The 21555-nt window shown below is 33.0% G+C and overlaps 2 protein-coding genes across 2 annotated transcripts; both read right to left on the bottom strand.

Moving 5' to 3' along the window:
* Window positions 1-2166: 2166 nt before the first annotated feature.
* Window positions 2167-3353, bottom strand: LOC141674306 (putative aspartic proteinase GIP2). Its single transcript, XM_074481032.1, has one exon. It carries the CDS (start codon window positions 3103-3105, stop codon window positions 2167-2169), a length of 939 nt encoding a protein of 312 aa, XP_074337133.1. The 5' UTR covers window positions 3106-3353.
* A 15133-nt stretch (window positions 3354-18486) lies between these two features.
* On the bottom strand, window positions 18487-20197 carry LOC141671026 (berberine bridge enzyme-like 24). The gene has a single exon (XM_074477098.1). The coding sequence runs from the start codon at window positions 20178-20180 to the stop codon at window positions 18591-18593; it is 1590 nt and encodes a 529-aa protein (XP_074333199.1). The 5' UTR covers window positions 20181-20197; the 3' UTR covers window positions 18487-18590.
* Window positions 20198-21555: the final 1358 nt, after the last annotated feature.

Consider the following 21555-nt stretch of genomic DNA (forward strand, 5'->3'; position numbering starts at 1 on the left):
AACCAATAGTTTGACTAGTCAATTTTACTAGTGTTTAGTCATATATTGATATCTCGATTTTTTTAATATTTAATTTTTTAATAATTGCACTTATTCTAAAAATTCAAAAAAAATCGTTAAACCCCATTAACTACCTATATTGGTTGTAGTTTCAAGAAAATTTTAAACATGAAAGCAAGATCAAAATTTTTAAATTTGGAGGGAAACCAAAAAATTAAAAAAAAAAATCCAACTAAAAACCTACCAATATTGGTAAAATGAACTTTAGTTTCACGAAAATTTCAAACATGGAGCCAAAACCAAAAATTTCAAATATGGAGTCAAAATCAAAAATTCAAAATTTTCGCCAAATTCAAAACCTACCAATATTGGTAGGAAATGACCTTAATTTCACAAAAATTTCAAATGTAGAGCCAAAATCAAAAATGAAAATTTCAAATACGGAGCCAAAATTAAACCCAAAAATTTGAAAATTTCAGCCGAACCCATAACCTACCAATATTGGTAGGAAATAGGTGACTTGAATCTATAAACCACTATCTTCCTCTTTTCACTTTCAATTTCATCTACTCCACCAAAATTTCATTTCAAAATTTCTCCATCTTCTTCTTTTCTTTTGGTAAATATTTTCATCTTCTTCATTTTAACCATCTTCTATATATGTATGCATTTCAATATTTTGAACATATTTTTAATTTTGATTCGTTTATGTAATTACTTCATTATTTTTTACTATATGTATTAATTGTTTATGTGTGTTAATGACTACTAACATTTATTTATTCTTCTTATGTAGATTTTATTCACTCTACACCAAGGAAATGAAACAAGCAAAGACGAAAATGGAAAAATCACAAAGAATATAGGCAAATGATTCAACAACGATAATGAAGAAATTACAAAGAATGAAGGAAAATGATTCAACAATGATGAGAACTTGGAGATGATTAGTCTAAATTTTTGAAACATCTATTAATTGTTGTAATGAATTATTATTTCTAATATGCAATTATCATGAAGATGTAACTTTTTCTTTTTCTTGTTATAATGGCGATATGTCCGGATCGTGGTTTATGATGAATTTTTCAATTTTGGTTATTGTTGTATGCTTATGATTTAGCTATTAATTTATGTACAACTTGTTCTACATTGATATCAATGAAATAATTTATTTTTTTTAAACTGTCCAACATTTCCTACCACATTGAAGCCATTTCCTACCACATTCAAAGTATTTCCTACCACAGTCAAGCTAAACAGTGGTAGGAAATGGTTGGTAGGAAATGGTTGGTAGGAAATGCTGATATTCATGTCTTCTGACATAAAACCTACCATTCGTCAATCAAAACCTATCAATTATGGTAGGAAATACTCACTCAAAACCTACCAATTCTTGTAGGAAAAAGATCTTTTCTGTGTCAATTGCCACGTGGCAGGACACGTGGATGGGTCCCACATGACCCCAATTTGTATGAAGTGGCAGCTGACATGGCGGGTGACGTGACCGACTATATTGAATGCCACATGGTCAGCCACTTGGCAAGTGAGACCATTTAAGATACAAGTAGTAATTCCGACCTGAGCATTTCCTACCAAGCGCGTTGGTAGGAATTGCCTCCTTTTCCTATCAGATTTGGGTCATTTTCTACCAGTGATTGTCTTGGCACTGTCCATAAAATGAGTCATTGGTGATTTTGTGTAGCTGTAAACATAAGATGGTTCGTGAGTTATGATGGGCAAGCACTACGAGGCAAACAAACCCAGATAAACCTTTTTCCCGTTGTCTGATGCCTAGGTTTTTCGTTGATTATTGAGACGTCATCTGTTAGGCCTATTACAAGAGTTGTCTGATGTCTTTATTGTCGGTTGGCTATTGATTATTAAAGTAAAGGTTTATGAGTGTTGTCCATTCATCATATTTTCTCTTGTAGTAAAATAGTTGTCAAAAACTAAAATTTTGGTATTATTACAGTGAAGATTTGAATCTAGCATGCAAGTTTATGAATAAAAATTTATAATTGCTTATATTTCAGATTTCAAATGATTTTAATAGATTGTTATACATATATGTCATCGACTATAGTTTTAAACATCTCAATTGCTATACATAGCTAGCTAAGTTGTTAAAATATATATATATACATCTACTTAAATATATATCGATCATCAAATACCAGTACTCGTAAAGTTAAAACTGTCACAACTAGTTTCCTTGAGCAACAATGAAGAAGTAAATCCCAACCTCAATTTCTCTACATCAAATTGCACGAAATTGTCTTCCAACTGATAACCCCCCACAATAATCCCATACTTTTGGTTAATCCCGCCATCCAAAAACCCTAAGCATGCAGTATCATTGTTTACTGGTACCATTAAATTTGTCTCAAAAATCCTCCAAAACACGAGCTCACTCTGCATCATAAGATCTACAAATGGCATGTCTGGTCTTGTTATACTTCCCACCTCGGTTGCCGTGCTAAAACAAACTTGAAATGGCGCAACCTCATTCACTCTCGTATTATTTGCGGCAATAGCCTCGTGAATAAAATAGTTAGTTACAGAATTATAAACAGAAGTTTCTAAGATTATGTACGGATTAATGGTACTAATCTTTGTTCTAATCTTTGTGTAAGATGAGTTTAAGGGAACATGTCTTCCATTTATTCTTATGTATCTAACATTAATCCAGTACTCATGTGGATCTGAAAATTCACCGACATTTTTAGATGTTATAGCAAGAGGAGTGTAAATAAGTATCTTCGAAACATCGATGCCAGGGAAAAATACATAAGGCTCCTCTCCTATAAATATAACACCATTTGAGTTCTTTGATGGAGATAAGCAGATGGGGAATTTTCGGGTGAAATTGTATTGATTCACAAGCTGTGTTGGTAAGGATAATTGGCTGTGGCCAAGATCAACTATTCCTGTAGCTTCACTAGGAAGGCCTTGTAACAGAAACTCAGGTGCACACCAGAAGACAAACCTAGGAATTAATTCTAAATTTGTAGGGTTGAGTCCATCCGTGGCACTGAGACTCAAGACATCGATGCTCAAATTCCCGGATGAGATTTTGCTTGTGATGACATTTTGAGCTCTGATCATGCAGATATTGTCACTACATTGTGGTTGAATATTGAGAAACTTGTGCGTGAGTGAGCATATAGGAGATTTGCAATTAGCGGATCGATAAGACGAAGAATTGTAGCGTGAGTTGTCGCAACTTACCCATAGAAATGGTCCACCAAGATTGATGACAAGGTTGATTGGAACTAGATGAGTTCTTTGGTAAAGAGTTGTTATGTATTGTAGAGTTGAGGGGTGTTTTGCAATCGGAAGCACTAGGGTTGTAATAGGTGATGATGAAATGAACTGGATGGAAATGAGAGGGAGAATAAGAGAGTAGAGGAAGAGAAAATGTATATATGATGGAGTATTGGGAGCCATGAAGAAAGAGCTTACAACTGTAGTGAGATTGGGATATGGTATTTATGAAAGATGGTAATGTAACACAAACTATTAAAGTTGTTGGCAAAATTAAATGAGGCGATCATGGGAGGGAAGAATTGGTGAACCACAAGTATTAATGCAGTGATTGTAGATGGGAGTTTTAAATAGGCATGGTCATATTTACACTTTAAAGTTCAACTGTCCGGTTGTGCTTAGCACAAATCCAACGGTAATCCAAAAATTCAAATTTGGGGCAGATTACTCCAAATTCCATTCCAATAGTGATCCAAATTTGGATTAGTGAATAGTAGTGATCACTGATCCAAATTTGGGTCACTTGATTTAAATAAAATAATAATTTTGCTATTTGTAATTTATGAGATTTTAAATTAATTTTTGATTATTTAATTATTTAATTAATAACAGAATATAATTAATACTTAATAAAATTTATTTTTAAAATAAAACTTAAAATAATGAGAAAATATAATTTCATATTAAAATTTAAAAATAAAAAAATAAAGAGGCACATATTATAATTAGAGATGCATTAATTGAGCATTTGTGGGAAGAATATACAAATTCGGAAAATTAGTGTGTATCAATGATATTTTGTATATTAGTTATTGCAATAAATGTATTTTTCGTGAATTAAGTGCACAATTTTAATATTTTTATGTAAATTATTTTTTTTATTTAATTAATTTATGAAATATTATATAAATTATTAATAATGATTAAATGATAAATTTAAGATAAAATTGCTTAATATGATATTTATATATTATTATATGTAAAAAGTAATTTGGATCAGAAATTTGGATCACACTGTTGGAGTTGGTCAGAAATTATTTGGATCAATTGATGATCCAAATTTGAATTTTTGGATCACAACTGTTGGAGATGGCCTTAGTTACGTTCAACTTTTGTCATCCCAATAATTTTTATATTCGATTACATGAGTTATTATTAAATGAGTTATTCCTCCGTCCCTCCCATTTCTTTACACTTTCCTTTTTATTTCCTTTTTGATTTCTCATTCAATTATTTACATTTCAAAAATAGTAAAATTTATTATTTTTAAAATAATTATATCCACTACTTCTCTATACTATACCCACTTTATATATATAATATTAATCGATCTCATTACTTTACTCACTTTTTTCACTTTCATCCACTACTTTATCATTTTTCTTAAACTCCGTGCCAAACCTAAATTTAAACATTTGGGAGGGACGGAGGGAGTATTATTTAGTCGGTTATAATCATATTTGCAATTAATTATTAATTGGTTATATTCGATTGCAAACGAGGATAAAAATCAACAGATGACAGTCGCATTTGAATCAATCGCTCAAATATTCAAAACTCACAATTAATTTGACTCATAATTTCCCTGCAAGTATTCTCACAAAGAAATTATCATGACATCCAGAAGAAATAAAAAAATAAGCATAAACTTATATAATTTTATCTTATTTTGATGATCAACATTTTTTAATAATGATAGATTTTCTTTTATTCTGAACAATTATATCAATCAAAATATTCTAAATTTATAAATATTACTTAGTATTTACTAATGAACACACAAAACTTAATAATTTACACCAGAAAAAACTTAAACTAAAAGCATGGAATCGTCAGTATCATTAGAATTTAGAAGTCTTAATTTTTCAGATTAATTACTGTTCACGACTGGGCTAACATTGTCAACTTCACCAGACCTGGCTCATCATGTGATCTGGTTACTGAAAACGACACAAAGCGTCATCCGTTCCAGCGGCATATCGTCAACCCTTTTAGCTTGATAATTATTGGGAAAAATGTTAAATTTATTACTAGTTTGATCTAAATATATCAAGTATGTCACTATTTTCTAATTTGACTTAATTTAATTATTAATTTAGCTTGTTTTATCAAATATTCCCTCTATCCCAACAATTTTTTCACAGTTTTATTGTTGGAATGTCCCATCCAATTCTTTACATTTCAAAACTTACCAAAAATAGTCTTCCTTTTCATACTACTTTTACGCCACTATCTCCCTTTTATACATTAAAAATTAACTAGCTTGAAACCCGTGCGATGCACGGATTGCATTGATTTTTTTAACATTATATAATTGTTTTTAAAAAATTGAATTCAATTTTTAATTTTATTCATTTTAAATTTTAAATGATATGAATACATAATAATTATATTAGTAGACGTATATATTCATAACTTTTTAGAATAATTAAACTTATTTAAAGTTATAGCATTGGCTAAAGAGGGAAATGTTATTATAACGAAATTGTTATGTTAGATATATTTGAGATGTCATGTCTAATATGATTCATGTTTAGTTTTCAGATCTTAACAAACATGTCATATCAGGACTTACTGGAATCATGACTTACTGGAAGTCAGAACTTAATATCAGAATTTAAGGTCATATCAGAATTTAAGTGCGGGAAGACTTTCATACAAGGAAGGAAGTTGATTTACAGTAGAAGATCGAGACTAAAACAAAAGAAAATATGCATGGAAAGAGTTTAAAGACGAGAAGACTTGTAGAAGAAATCTGATTTATATATTTTAGGAGACAGAATTATATTCCATATCAATTAGAAGTTATCTTGTAACTGTGTACTATATAAACACAGACTTTGGGTTTACACTATATGTGTTATCATTATCGAGAAGATTATACATTGTAACCTAGCAGCTGTTAGTGATATTTGTTCATCACTGAGAGAGAACAATTCCATTGTAACAGAGTTTATCTTATTGAATATATCTGTTTACTGTTACTTGTGTTTAAAATCAATTTGATTGTATTAAACACTGTATTCAACCCCCTTCTACAGTGTTGTGTGACCTAACAATTGGTATCGGAGCCTTTCTGTTAACACACATACAGTAAAGATCCAAACAATCATGTCTGAAGAAGCACAAACTCCAACCAAGCCCACCAAAACTGAAGAAACTCAAAAGACTCAAACCCACAGTCGATATGAGACTATTAGGGTTCCAAACTGAGACCTTATGAGTACCACATATGGAAAGTGAAGATGGCAATGTTTCTGGAAGCTACAGATGCAGAATACCTTGACACAATCAATGAAGGACCACTTAAACCTACCAAGCTCTCTATTGTAGTTGCTGATCAACTAGAAAAGACCATACCAAAGCAGAAAGGTGAGTACACAGCTGAAGACATCTCATCTATTGCCAAGGATGCAAAGGTAAGGCATTTGCTGCATAGTGCCATTGATAATGTCATGTCAAACAGGGTAATACATTGCAAGATTGCAAAGGAGATATGGGAAGCTCTGGAGACGAGATGCCAGGGAACTGATGCAATCAAGAAGAACAGGATGACTATATTCACTCAAGAGTATGAGCACTTAGACTCAAAAGCTGACGAGTCATTAACTGACTTATATGACAGATTTGTCAAACTCTTGAATGATCTGTCACTGGTGGACAAGGAATATGATCTTGAAGATTCAAATCTAAAATTCATTTTAGCCCTTCCTGAAAATTGGGATTTGAAGTCTACTACCATAAGAGACAACTATGACCTTACTAAAACTACTCTTGATGAAATTAATGGTATGCTCAAGACTTATGAACTTGAGATGGATCAAAGGAGCAAGTGGCATGGAAGATAGTAAAGGACAGTTGCTCTTAAGGCTGAGGAGGAATCTCCTAAAGTTGTTGCCTCAAAGAGGGGCAAAGGAAAGACTCTCATCATAAAGTCTGATTCAGAGTCATCATATTCTGATAATGATGATTCAGAAACTGAAAACTTATCTGAAATGGATGCTGATGAAGAGATGATGAAATTGTGTGCTCTTATGGTGAAGGGTATCATAAAGATAGCCTACAGGAAATTCAGAAAGGGAAAGAAGTTTTCCAGGAAAGGTGTAAGTTCTGATAAGAAAGGGTTCAGAAAGTTTGAATGCAAGGGAGGAAAGTCTGACATAGGAGATAACTCAAATGTTAAATGCTACAATTGTGGTGAAAGATACCACATATCTCCTGACTGCAAGAAAGGAAAAAGTGACAAAGGCAAGGCACTTGTCACAAAGAAGAAAAGCTGGACAGACACTTCAGATTCTGAAGATGAGGTGAAATATGCCTTGATGGCAAATGTTGATAGCAACCCTGAAACTGCTGAATTGAAGGTACCTCAAACAACTTATGCTTTTCATACTGATGGTATTACTGAGTTGAGATTATATCTTAAAACCATGTTTATTAGTTATAGAGATCAGACTTTAACATGTGAAAGATTAACATCTGAAAATTCTACTTATAAAAAGAGAAATGATTATATAGAAAATGAGTTAGTTGTTCTTCATCAAACTAAGAAAGAAAAAGATGATACTTTATATGTTAGAGATGAAGTGTTAAAATTGAATGAATCTCTAAAAGCTGACTTAGAAAAAGAAAGAGAGATTATCAGAACTTAGACTAACTCTGGCAGATCAACTCATAATTTATTAAGTAGTGGAAACTAGAAAGAGGGCTTAGGTCATGGAGATGATAAAAGTGAAAAAGGAACTGAACAAATTGAGCCAATTGTTGTTAAACAGACTGCTAAGCCTAAGGTAAATCATGTTAAGTTTGTAGCTAAAACTGTAAAGTCTGATTCTGAAAAGATGAAAGAGTGTGACAGAAGTTAAGGAAAAGTCAACTTCTGACAAATTAAAACAGGATAAACCAGCTGAAGTCAACATAGACTTAATGACAAAGAAGTAGCTTAAGCATAAGCTGAAAGAGATTAGGAATGTTAACAAGGTAAAGGAAACTAGGAAAAATAGGAATGGAAAGGAAGGTGTGAATAAAAGCAATAATTATATGCCTATTCCTAATGCTCCTAGAAAGAAATGCTATAACTGTGGAAACTCTAACTATCTTGCTTCGTTTTGCAGGAAGGATAAAAATATAAACTCTTTACCTCCTAGATCAGGAGTTAAGAGTCAGTCTGTTAGGTTTAAACCACAAAATGCTTATTTTTATTATGGTAGTTTTTGGCATTCCATGTAAACTTTTAAGGAATATCATAGTCTGTACTATGATTATTATCAAATAAAACCTTCTTTGAAGAAAGTTACTTTAATTCCTTCTAGTATAAAGTCTGATGCAAAGTCTGATATAAGTTCTGATAAACAACATGTTAGCATAAACTCTGAAATTAAATCCGTTGCACATGCTAATAAACTTAAAAAGGCCAAAGGATCCCAACAAGTCTGGGTCCTTAAAACTAACCATTAGTGGTCTTTGTGATTGCAGGGCAACAGGAAAGATATCCTAGTACTGGACAGTGGATGTTCAGGATATATGACTGGAAATAATGCCCTGCTATCAGACTTTGTGGAGAAAGCTGGCCCAGGAGTTTCTTATGGAGATGGCAACATGGGAAAAACTCTGGGATATGGCAATATCAATCTTGGGAATGTCATCATTGAAACAGTAGCTCTTATCTCAGGACTTAAATACAATCTGCTAAGTGTGAGTCAAATCTGTGATAGAGGTTATCATGTGGATTTCTTTGAAGAACACTGTGAAGTTTTAAGCAATTCTACAGGCAAAGTGGTTCTAAAAGGTTACAGGCATGGTAACATTTATGAAGCCAGACTTTCAACAGGTTCTGATGGCTCTACAATCTGTCTGTTGAGTAGAGCATCAATTGAAGAAAGTTGGAATTGGCACAAAAGACTCTATCATTTAAATTTCAAAAACATAAATGATCTTGTAAAGAAAGATCTTGTGAGAGGACTGCCAAAAGCAGTATTTGCTCCTGATGGCCTTTGTAATTCATGTCAAAAGGCAAAACAAAGAAGATCTTCTTTTAAGAACAAAATTGAATCCTCAATTCTTGAGCCTTATCACCTACTGCATATTGATCTATTTGGTCCAGTCAATGTCATGTCTATTGCAAAGAAGAAATATGCTATGGTTATAGTGGATGAGTTCACAAGGTACACTTAGGTGTATTTCTTGCACAAGAAGAATGAAACTGCATCTACTCTAACTGATCATGTCAGACAGCTGGATAAGTTGGTCAAAGACTCTGTTAAAATTATAAGGAGTGATAATAGCACCGAGTTCAAGAATGCAATTATGGAAGAGTTATGCAAAGAGCATGAAATCAAACAGGAATTTTCTGCACCTGGAACTCCACAGAAAAATGGAGTTATAGAAAGAAAGAACAGGACTCTCATTGAAGCTGCACGAACAATGCTTGATGAAGCAAAGCTACCAACCTACTTTTGGGCTGAAGCTGTACAGACTGCTTGTTTTACACAGAATGCTACACTCATAAACAAGCATGGAAAAACACCATATGAGATGGTGAAGAAAAAGAAGCCAAATCTGAAATACTTTCATGTATTTGGATGTAAGTATTTTGTTGGTAAGAATCATCCTGAACAGTTGTCAAAATTTGATCTAAAAGCTGATGAAGGAATTTTTGTTGGATATCCAATTTCCACAAAAGCCTTCAGAGTCTACAATTTAAGAACAATGGTTGTCATGGAATCTATCAATGTATCTTTTGATGATAATAAGATCAATGGACTTGAAGATTTCAATGATCATGATCATCTGAGATTTGAAAATGAAGATTAAAACTCTGATACTGTAAATTCTGATGACTTAAACTCTGATCCTGTTAAGTTCTGACGGGTTAAGTTCTGATGTCATTAAAACTTTGGTAACAACTCCAAAGGAAAATGCACCTGTCCAGAGGGAGCAAGCTGAAGATCCTACCATAACTCAAGACTCTCAAGAAGTATCAGAACCTGTCACTGGCTCTTCAAGTTCTGATTCATCAAGTTTTGATGAGCCAAATTTTGATAATTTTGAAAACTCTGATTCTTCAAATCCTGAAGGATCTAACTCAAATTTTGAAGTTTCAGAGAGCATAACTACAGGGGGAGCATCAGAAAATGCTGATGGAGACAGCATGGATCATGGGGGATGATCAAGTTCTAGAGAACAACTTCCATCTGCAAGGAAGTGGACCAAATCACATACACCTGACTTAATAATTGGAGATCTTGAAGTAGGTGTCAAAACTAGAACTGCAACATCAAATGAATGTCTCTATCTCAGACTGAAACACAAAAAGTGGAAGAAGCTCTTCAAGATGCTGATTGGGTGGAAGCAATGCAGGAAGAGTTGAATGAATTTGAAAGAAATAAAGTCTGGACCCTAGTGCCAAGACCAAAGAACAGATCAGTTGTTGGCACAAAGTGGGTGTTCAGAAACAAAACTGACAGTGATGGCATAATTACAAGGAATAAAGCAAGGCTGATTGCTAAAGGCTACTCTCAACATGAGGGTATTGATTATGATGAAACATTTGCACCAGTTGCTAGATTGGAAGCCATAAGAATCTTTTTGGCTTATGCTGCTCACAAAAAGTTTAAAGTCTTTCAAATGGAAGTGAAGTGATTTTCTCAATGGAGAATTAGAAGAAGAGGTTTATGTTGAACAACCTCCAGGCTTTGTAGATTCAAAATTTCCAAATCATGTCTATAGTCTTGACAAAGCACTTTATGGCCTTAAGCAAGCTCCAAGAGCATGGTATGAGACTTTAGCTCAATTCCTTCTGGAAAGTGGATTTCACAGAGGTACAATTGATAAAACACTGTTCTACCTCAACCATGGAAATGACTTACTTTTGATACATATATATGTTGATGATATCATATTTGGTTCTACAAATGCCAAACTCTGTGAAAGGTTTGCAAAACTAATGCAGTCAAGATATCAAATGAGTATGATGGGAGAACTTAGTTATTTTCTGGGACTTTAAGTCAAGAAAAATGAAGAAGGTACTTTTATTTGTCAATCCAAGTACACCAGAAATTTACTCAAGAAATATGGAATGCAAGACAGTTCAACTGCATCCACTCCCATGGCCACTACAACCAAGTTAGATAAAGATACTGGTTCATCAGTAGATATTACTAACTACAGAGGTATGATTGGCTCTTTACTCTATTTAACTGCAAGTAGACCTGATATCATGTATGCTACCTATCTTTGTGCAAGATTTCAGGCTGATCAAGAGAACTTCATCTAATAGCTGTGAAAAAGAATTTTCAAGTACCTCAAGGGTACAACTGATCTAGGATTGTGGTATCCTAGAGAATCAGATTTTAAGCTAATAGGTTACTCAGATGCAGATTTTGCTGGATGCAAAATAGACAGGAAAAGCACAAGTGGAAGCATCCAATTTCTTGGAGGTAGATTGGTTTCTTGGTTTAGCAAGAAATAGAAATTAATTTCCACATCAACTGGAGAAGCAGAATATATTGCTGCAGGAAGCTGTTGTGCACAGATTCTATGGATGAAGAATCAGTTATTGGATTATGGGTTAGAATTTTCTAAAATACCTATTTACTGTGATAATCAAAGTGCTATTGCTATAATAGGTAATGCAGTTCAACACTCAATGACAAAGCACATCAGCATTATGTACCATTTCATAAGGGAACATGTGATAGAGGGTACAGTGGAATTGCATTTTGTTCCAACAGATCAACAACTAGCAGATATCTTCAGAAAACCATTATGTGAAGCTAGTTTTACAAGACTGGTAAATGAACTTGGAATGGTTTCAGGTTCTTTCTCTAAATCTACTTAGTTTTTGTTCTCATGCATCAGACTTTATGATCAGTGTTTACAGATTGTCTTATCTTCATGTACTCTGTGCTTAAATCGAAATACATTAAATGCTAATTGTTATCTGATGTGGATCTATATACTCTGATAGTGATTTGAATGTTCTGTGATTATTCAATCCAATGAGGATTACTGTGCTAGATGTTGACCTAGTAGTCTTTAACATACTAGAAATCCCATGTTTGGATTAGTTGTTTATGTGGAAACTCATTAACACAAGCAAATTCTGATTTTGAGCTTAGTCAAATTTACTTTTTGTATCTTATTACTAAGTCACAAACTAGATTCTTACTTCTTATCTGTCAAATTCTGATGTCAGTAAATCTTAAGGATGAACTAAATGCTGATAAGCCTCACTTATCTAAAGAAAAGAGAAGAAAAGAAAATTAAAGTCAGGTACTCCTTTGAGATCTAGAGTAAATATGTGGAAGGGAAGACCCAAGTGCATTGCTGGTATTAAGTAATATGCATTAAAAAAGCAAATAAATTTTTCTTGGTGACTTTTCACATTCTCTGATTACTGGAGAAATACTCTGATAATAGCATAAATTCTGATAAGCAGTTGTAACTCATTTACACTGAGAAGCCACTGTGAAAAAGAATTCTAAAAGATGCATAAAATGAGCACAAACAGTTGAGGCGGACTCATGCACAAATTTATCCTATAGTAGACTTCAAAATTAATGACAGATTTTAAGCACTTTTCTTAGTTATGCCTTATTTCTAAGATGTACTGAAGTTTATCAGACTTTAATCTTTATCTGATACTCTGCTAAATGCACACACTCTCACTCCATATGAATGATAAAAATTACTGTGGAGATTAAGTTGTTTTTGACAAACAGTTAAGTGTCATTTGCATACATTCTGAGGACAAGTTCTGATGGAAGTTCTGATGTTTAAACTCTGAGGAAACAAGTCAGTATTTGTATGAAGAATCACAGATACAAACATTCACTTTTTGAGTACAGAAGCCATGTTCTGATGACTGTTAAAATATGATAATAGTCAAGTTCTGATATTAAATTCTGATGGAAACTCTGATGTTTACGTGGCATTATTCTTTACTTGACTTATTTGTGATAAATACTGTAACGGTCATAATTAATCAGAATATACTTAGGTGAGATAAAAACAGTCATAATCATTTGGGTTAGTGGTAAACGTGTTTGTCTTGAAAAACTGCATGTGCACAGTAATTGTTACTTATTTCTCGTGCCCATTAACTCCTGCTTTAACTTTTTACTGACTGTTATTATTACACATCGGTATAGGGAGACGAGGCATCATTAACTCTACACTTAATTATTAATCAGTCCTCTAGTCCCTTGATATTCTATTGGCTATTTAACCGACATTTCATCTCAGAAAAATCATCTTCTATTCTCATACAAACTCATTCTCTCTCTTTTAATTCTCACCATTTTCTTCCTTCATAAAAATGGTTCTTGTAAACATGTTTATGAACTATGAAAACTTCAACATCGAGTTCAGTTGTGGTGACTGGGAACAGGAATGGCATGTCACTGCCATTCCTGATGAGATATGGAACTTGGTTCCACAAGAGGTTCAGACAAATCTCTTATTCTTTAAGATGGACTATCAACTTCATCTTGATCGCTTGGAAGAAGAACGGAGAGAGGCTCTTCTTCAGCAAGAACGGATCATCCGTCTTGCAGTGCTATTTGTCAGCAGTCGGAGGAACTAATCTTAGAATAGGATTATCTTGTAATCGTTTGCATGTAATCTACAAATTTTATAAAATGTACTCTTTTGATATTTTAATGAAATTTCTTTTGATTGCAAGATTTAATCTTTGTTTATCTCGCATTATATGCATGTGAATGTTCTCATTGAAACCTGTTAATCTTTACTTCATCTATTGGAACTGTATTTCTTGATGAATGTTTTGAATAAATTGTGGTTACTAATAATTTGTGTTGTTTTGACAAACAAATGTTTAATTTGAATCGACATATCCTAAGTTATTTATGAGAAAGTAGAAGCAATTGGGAAAACTCAAGAGAAGCAACAGGCCCAAATCTCTGAGGTCCAGGCTAATCAAGCTTCTCAACAGGCTCAATTGGATGAAATTCAATCTTCAGTGGAACTTCTTCTCTCACTCCTACTATCAGATGATGCCAAAAAGGGGGAGAAGTTAGTTAAGTCCAAATGCTCAAATGATCAAATACTGAAGAAGAAAGATGATGAAGCTGATGACCAGAGAAACCCTAGAAAGGGTAGAGGTCAAGTTCAAGGAAAAGAGCAGAGCAGCAAGGTTTCTTCAAGGAAACTAATTACTGAAGCAAGCAAATCTTCTATTCAAAAGAAGACAAGTTCTGAAGCTGCTTAAACTCAAAATCTGATAGCAAGTACGGATACTCAAAATTTGATATCAAGTTCTGATGAGCAAAGTCTGACAAAGCCTGATGTTTTGATACAAGGTGGAAATCAAGTTTCTCAAAAGTTCATGCGAACTCTGAAACTCAAGGGAAAGCAGACTACTGTCAACTACAAGGATCCCAAGATTCAGACACTTGATGAGGAAATTGCTAGAAGATTATTTCTGAAGCATAATCCAGGAATGGATTTAGAAAATCTCAAGGAGGAAGAAGCTAGATTTAAAGCTGAAAAGAAAAATCTAAAGCCAAAAGCTTCTGTTGCAAAGAAACCTCCAAGGCCTAAAGAAAAAGGCATTGTGATCAAGGAGAAGTCAAGTATTGAGGCATCAAAGCCCAAAACAAGGTCACAAATTGAGATTGATCCCAAAGACAAATGGAAAGGAAAAGTTGATGAACCAACCAAGCTACTGGAGATGAAAATTCCTCAAATTCTGAAGATGAAGATGTTCAAACTCTGAAAAGAAAGAAGATTTCTGAAGAATCAAAGACAACTTCTGACAAGGAGAAGTCAAGTATTGAGGCATCAAAGCCCAAAACAAGGTCACAAATTGAGATTGATCCCAAAGACAAATGGAAAGGAAAAGTTGATGAACCAACCAAGCCACCGGAGATGAAAATTCCTCAAATTCTGAAGATGAAGATGTTCAAACTCTGAAAAGAAAGAAGATTTCTGAAGAATCAAAGACAACCTCTGACAAGGCTTAAGTTGTTCAGAGTTAAGAACATCAAGCTATAACTGAAACAACAAGTTCTGATAAAGTCATCAAGTCAACCTCTAACAGTGCTCAAGTTGATTTAGATAAAATGAAAGTAGCTGATAAAAAGAAACTTCTGTGGAAAAATGTCAAACCATCAGATCCAAAGAAAAGCCAATTGTTGTCTACATTCATGACTATTGGGTTAAATGCTAGAGAACCAAGAGACAGGGCTGGGCTAGGTTCTGATGAAGCTAAGATCAAAACAGGAGTTGAAGTTGCTACTAGAGATCCATTTTTATTAACTGACAAACCTCTTGAAGATGTTACACATAAACACCTTGATAAGGTTATCTCTGTTCAAGTGGTACTGGATGCTCATGACAAGCACAATGTCAAGGAAAATCTGATTCTATTTCTTGAAGATGGAAGGACATATCAAATGTCAGAATCAGATGTGTTAAACAAATCACTGAAAGAACTTCAATTCTTTCATTACCTTTTAGAGGTAAAGCCTGATATTACCAGGAGATGGTCAAACTTCATATTGAAGACCATCAGAGATAAAGTAAGAATTTCTGGTTCACGAGTTACAGAATTCATTCCTAGTATTGTTGAAGATGATGGAAGTGAAACTCCTATGAGGAAGGATTCTGCTAAGCTTGAAGTGTTACTGAATGAGAAATGTTTGTGCTACAATGAAGATTCTTCTCATCCTAGGGTAATAAGATTGAACGATGGTTTAGAAAGAAACCATATCTCTGCTTTAAGGACTGCAATCTACCAGATTGGAAGTCAGAATGAAGAGATGAAGCAAGTCAAGACTACAATGTCTCAAGTCCTGAGAATTAAAGAAGAAAAGTTGATATCAAGCTTTGTCAAGAATTATTATGGATTCAGATTGACTCAGTGAGATTGGTAAAAGCTAAAAGGATTGTAAGTTATAGTTAGTTATCTAGTTAAACTCTTATTTGTATTTGTACTTAAATGTTTTTGACATCATCAAATTTATTAACTTGTATATTTTGCTTAATTTACAAGTTGGGGGAAAATTGTTAGATATATTTGAGATGTCATGTCTAATATGATTCATGTTTAGTTTTCAGATATTAACAAACATGTCATATCAGGACTTACTGGAATCAGGATTTACAGGAAGTCAGAACTTAATATCAGAACTTAAGTGCGGGAAGACTTTCATATAAGAAAGGAAGCTGATTTACAGTAGAAGATCGAGACTAAAATAAAAGAAGATATGCATGGAAAGAGTTAGAAGACTGGAAGACTTGTTGAAGATATATGATTGATATATTTTAGGAGACATAATTATATTCCATATCAATTAGAAGTTATCTTGTAACTGTGTACTATATAAACACAAACTTTGGGTTTACACTATATGTGTTATCATTATCGAGAAGATTATACATTGTAACCTAGCAGCTCTTAGTGATATTTGTTCATCACTGAGAGAGAACAGTTCCATTGTAACGGAGTTATCTTATTGAATATATCTGTTTACTGTTACTTGTGTTTAAAATCGATTTGATTGTATTAAACATTGTATTCAACCCCCTTCTACAGTGTTATGTGACCTAACATATTATTTCACTGAGGAAAAATATAATATATTCATTATGTTGGGACCTTAAAAAATATTATTTTAACATGGTGATTACTTAATCGATTAACTGTAATTCTATAAAAGATATTTGAAAAAGTCAATATTACTGATTGAACGATATAGTTTCATTGATAATTTTATGTATATTTAAAAAAAATATTATTTATGTTTAATCAAAATTTGATTTTTTAGTTTACATCAGTATGATACGAACTATACTTAATCTAATATTAATTTGATTTATCTCAGATTAGTTGTTTATATTATTTTATTTTAGCTTGATACCCAATACACCGACCAAATCTAACTAATTATTTTTAAGTGTGGATCAATAAGATAATTTTGTTTTTGACTGAATAATTAGTATATATAATTTTATTTTTGTTGGTCGAATTTTATTTTTATTTTAGTTTTGTGTTAAACTGAATCTTGTATAATGTATTTTTTTTATTCTCGATAAATAAAATATATTATTTTGTTTATTCAAGTTCATTAGTATAATTTTTTAGGATGATTGATAGTATTATTATTTTATGTTAACTAAATCTTAATAATTATATTTAGTTTGCTTAAATTTAATTTAGTCTGAAGTAACAGATTAGAATAATATAGAACTCGATATGAATTAAAATATAAATTGGTAGAAGAAGTTAAATTTAATATATATATTTATAATGATATAGAGTTCGATATAAGATAGAATTGAAATTGGTAAAGTAATAGAGTAAGTTGACTTCAATATCAATTAAAATTAGAATTGATTGACCCAATAATTAGAATTATAATAATTAAGTAAGTGTAATTAAGTAATTTCAGCAAGTACCGACCGACCGACTACCAAATTTTTAATGTTTCGTCTATTATAATATAGTATAGATGGGTACGCCACTATTTCCCATTTATACATTAAAAAGTATTGTGTTCCACCACTTCACCCACTTTTCTTCCTCTTTTTCACTATTATTTCCTAAACTCCTTGTCCAAACCAAACATAAAGATTTGGCTGGGACAGAGGGAGTACAATCATCTATCAATAATCGATATAAAATTTTAACGATTTAATAACTAAATTGATACAAATTTTTAAATTAGTAACCAAATAGAGTTAAACCGAAAAATAAGACTTATTTAATATATTTTGATGACATGGGTGATAAATTTGATATTTTCCCCATAAATATTGAGTGTTTAAAAAGTGATTCTATCTGTAAATTTTAATGGAGTTTCTCTATTTATTTTCGTATATTTGGACATTACAATTTAAATAAAAGAATGTTAGAGATCAAAAAATTGTTACTTCACGTGCATATATATGTGCACGCAACCTAAGTTTCATTGGATATCACATCATATAGGTTTGTAACTAATTTGATAAAAAAATTTGATTTACTTATATGAATACTCTTTAAATCCTTCGATTTTAAAATAAATAATATTGTCTCAAGTCGTCTCCTCCCAGTCATGTGGCCAGTTTGGCTCAAGGTTATACTATATAGTTACTTGTATTCTTATGGATATTTTAAAAATGCTAATTAATTGTTATACCTAATTTTCTAGTTTACTTTGAATTAAAATTAAGTCGTCAACCACTCCTATACTGAATTACTGATCCACAACATGATATATGACTTTGATTGTCGAAAATATAATTTATTACAGCTTGAGCATAAGTTTATAATTGTACAATTTTAAAAGAAACTAACAAGTAACAACCAATGTGGGCTTCTACTAGTACAATAAAGGAATGCTTTGCTTGTGGTTGAAGAAATTCTGAGGGTCAACTACAGACTTAATCTTCACTAATCTGTCGAAATTATTCTTGTAATACTTCTTACCCCATTTGCTTGCTTCTTCATATGTCTTGCTTCCTGTTCCCAGATCAGCATCCCTATAATTCACGTACGAAGTTCTAGGGTTCTTGGTCACAAATGGAGCATAGTATTTAAACAAATCTCTACTCCACTTTAAAGCGCCTTCCGCATCTTCAGCTGCCAAAGTCACGGCCATGTTGATCATATACAACACACCTGGACGATGTGGAAATGGAAGTGCAGACTCCGAAAACTCGTTCATTCTCCCACCGAATGGTGTATATTGGATGAGCATGGTTTGTACTGGTTGCTTTAACCACAAGTCCCATATCCCGTTTAGTCCTTCCAATGAAATTGGTTGTGTTGTGAAACTCGACCTTATCTTGACGTAATCTCTTGGAATGGCTGTTTTGTTGAGTAATATCTTTGGATCAGTCCCTACTGTAAAATTTGAAAATAATGGGGCTGTTTGAATCCAACTAGTTTCAAGACAATCTTCTCTCCTCAACCCTAATTCCGGGAAAAGTTCTTGCATGATTGGAAGTAAGGTATCAATTTTACCAAGATACAACGATTGAAAGATAAATCTGACTGTTTTCTTATCTTCGCGAGCACTTGAACTGCTTGTAATAGAATCAACCACAACTCTAAGATCAAGATCTCTTGGAAACACGTTCGCAGCAGTAGCTTGCCATTTCTGAAATAGAGCTGATCCATTTTGTTCCAAAGTTCTTACGACCGCGAAATAGGTCACTAACTTTGGGACAGGAACCAACTTTATTTTCCACTCAAGAACAACACAAAAACTAGCAGGATCGCCACCTCTAATAGCCCAAAACAAATCTTCTCCCATTGATTTTCTGTCGTGAATTTTACCATTAAAATCCATAATACGTGCATCCAATGTATTATCAGCAGCAAGACCGTATTTTCGCTTCATCATACCGTATCCTCCACCTCCAAGAAAGCCAGTAATTCCGACAGTTGACCATAAGCCAGCTGGGAAAGCGAGAACATCACTTGTTTGCGAGATTTTATAGTAAAGTTGGCCAAGGCTTAGGCCAGGTTGAACCCATGCAGTGCTACTTTTCAAGTCTATGTTAACTCTATCAAAATTTATCATATCAACCATAATAAACGGCACTGAAGCTGTGTAAGAAACACCTTCGAAATCGTGACCTCCGCCACGAATTCGAATATTCATTTTAGTCTTTCTAGCACAGTAGATGACAGATTGAATCTGGGATTCGTCGACCGGTGTAATAATGACGAGAGGTTTTCGTGTTTCGGAATTATTGAAACGAAGGTTTTGTAAATTAAGTTGCAAAATCGGATTATACGAGGCATTGGCCGGTGTAAAAATGACTTGGGTAATAGCTTCTGAGTTTTTAGAGTGTTTGGTTAAACATTCAATAAAACGACGAGGACTATCAGCCGAAGTTTGCAAAGAAAAGGATGAGAAAATAATTAGAAAAACAAAAGAACAAAGTATTGAAGGAGTTGCCATATCTGGATCTTGTAAATGACAATGTTTTTTATATGAAATGATTGATTCAATCCCATCTATTTATAGAGTATCTAGTGTTGATGAATTACGACCCTTTCGTGGTAAAGATGTTAATTAATTTTTTTATGAAGTATAAAGTTGGATATATAATTGCATTTTTGACTATGTCGTTTCAAAATAGTTTCATAGAAATTGTCAAAACATGTAAACTCACATTAGATCTGCTTGTTTGACATTATGTGAGTAATTGGATCAACATTCCTGGGTTTTAATTTACGTGAATCAGATTAGCAACCACATTAATAAACTCTACGACAAGCAAGTTGTTGCATGAAGAAACTTAAATATGGTCAACGTTTTGCATAATTGATCATTTCGTAGGCGGTTGACAACCGAAATGCACATCTAGTGTACAATTTATTGGTTGACCTTACATTCACATGCATCTCTCACTTTATAATTTTATAATTTTAAGACGGGAAATGTTAAAATTCTCAAAATTATTTTCAATGTGCCGATCAATTATTAATTACTTTTTTATAATAAATTGAATATGTATATATTAATACGAGTTCTGTCAATTAAAATTTGTTAAAATAATTCAAAAATAAATTTGAAATTTAATTTGAGATCGCTATAATTGCTCCGCTCACAAATACCCTGCCGGAAAACCAGATCAACATGCAGCTAATAACTGTTTGACTTCATTAATTTATCATATCTCATGTTAAAAAAAAGTAGCCACATTAATCATTTTGGTCTAGGGTCGTTACTCGTTACCAGCTGTGGATCCGGCTTAAAGTTAGCTAGAGCTGTTCACGAAACGAGCTGAGCCGAGTTTTGATCAAATCGAGTTAAGCTTTAATTTTTTTTCTGACGAGCCGAGCTTTCTTAACGAACAAAAACCTGTGTTCGAGCTCGAGCTCGTTAACGAACGAGCCGAACACGAGTTTTTATCGAACAAAATCGAGCCGAGTCGAACTGAGCCGAACACGAGCCGAGTCGAACCGAGCCGAACACGAGCCGAACACGAGTTTTCTCCATCAAAACGAGCCGAGCCGAGCTGAGCCGAGCTGAGCCAAGCCGAGCCGAGTTGAATTAAAAAATTCTGGTCAACACACCGGTTGACTGTTAAAATAACAAACCAAATACTTTTATTTTTTTCTAAAAATTTTGTCATATCACTAAAATATATTGATCTTAACATTCATACGGTTGTATCATTCATAAATATTTTTAAAAAAATCGAAACATTTATACAATACTAAACACTAATTACAAATACAAGTCAAAACACCGGTTGACTGTTAAATAACAAATCAAATAAATTTATTTTTTTCTAAATTTTTTATCATATCACTAAAATATATAGATT

Source organism: Apium graveolens, chromosome 7 (genome assembly GCF_009905375.1).
Source record: "Apium graveolens cultivar Ventura chromosome 7, ASM990537v1, whole genome shotgun sequence".
NCBI classification, from domain to species: Eukaryota; Viridiplantae; Streptophyta; class Magnoliopsida; order Apiales; family Apiaceae; genus Apium; species Apium graveolens.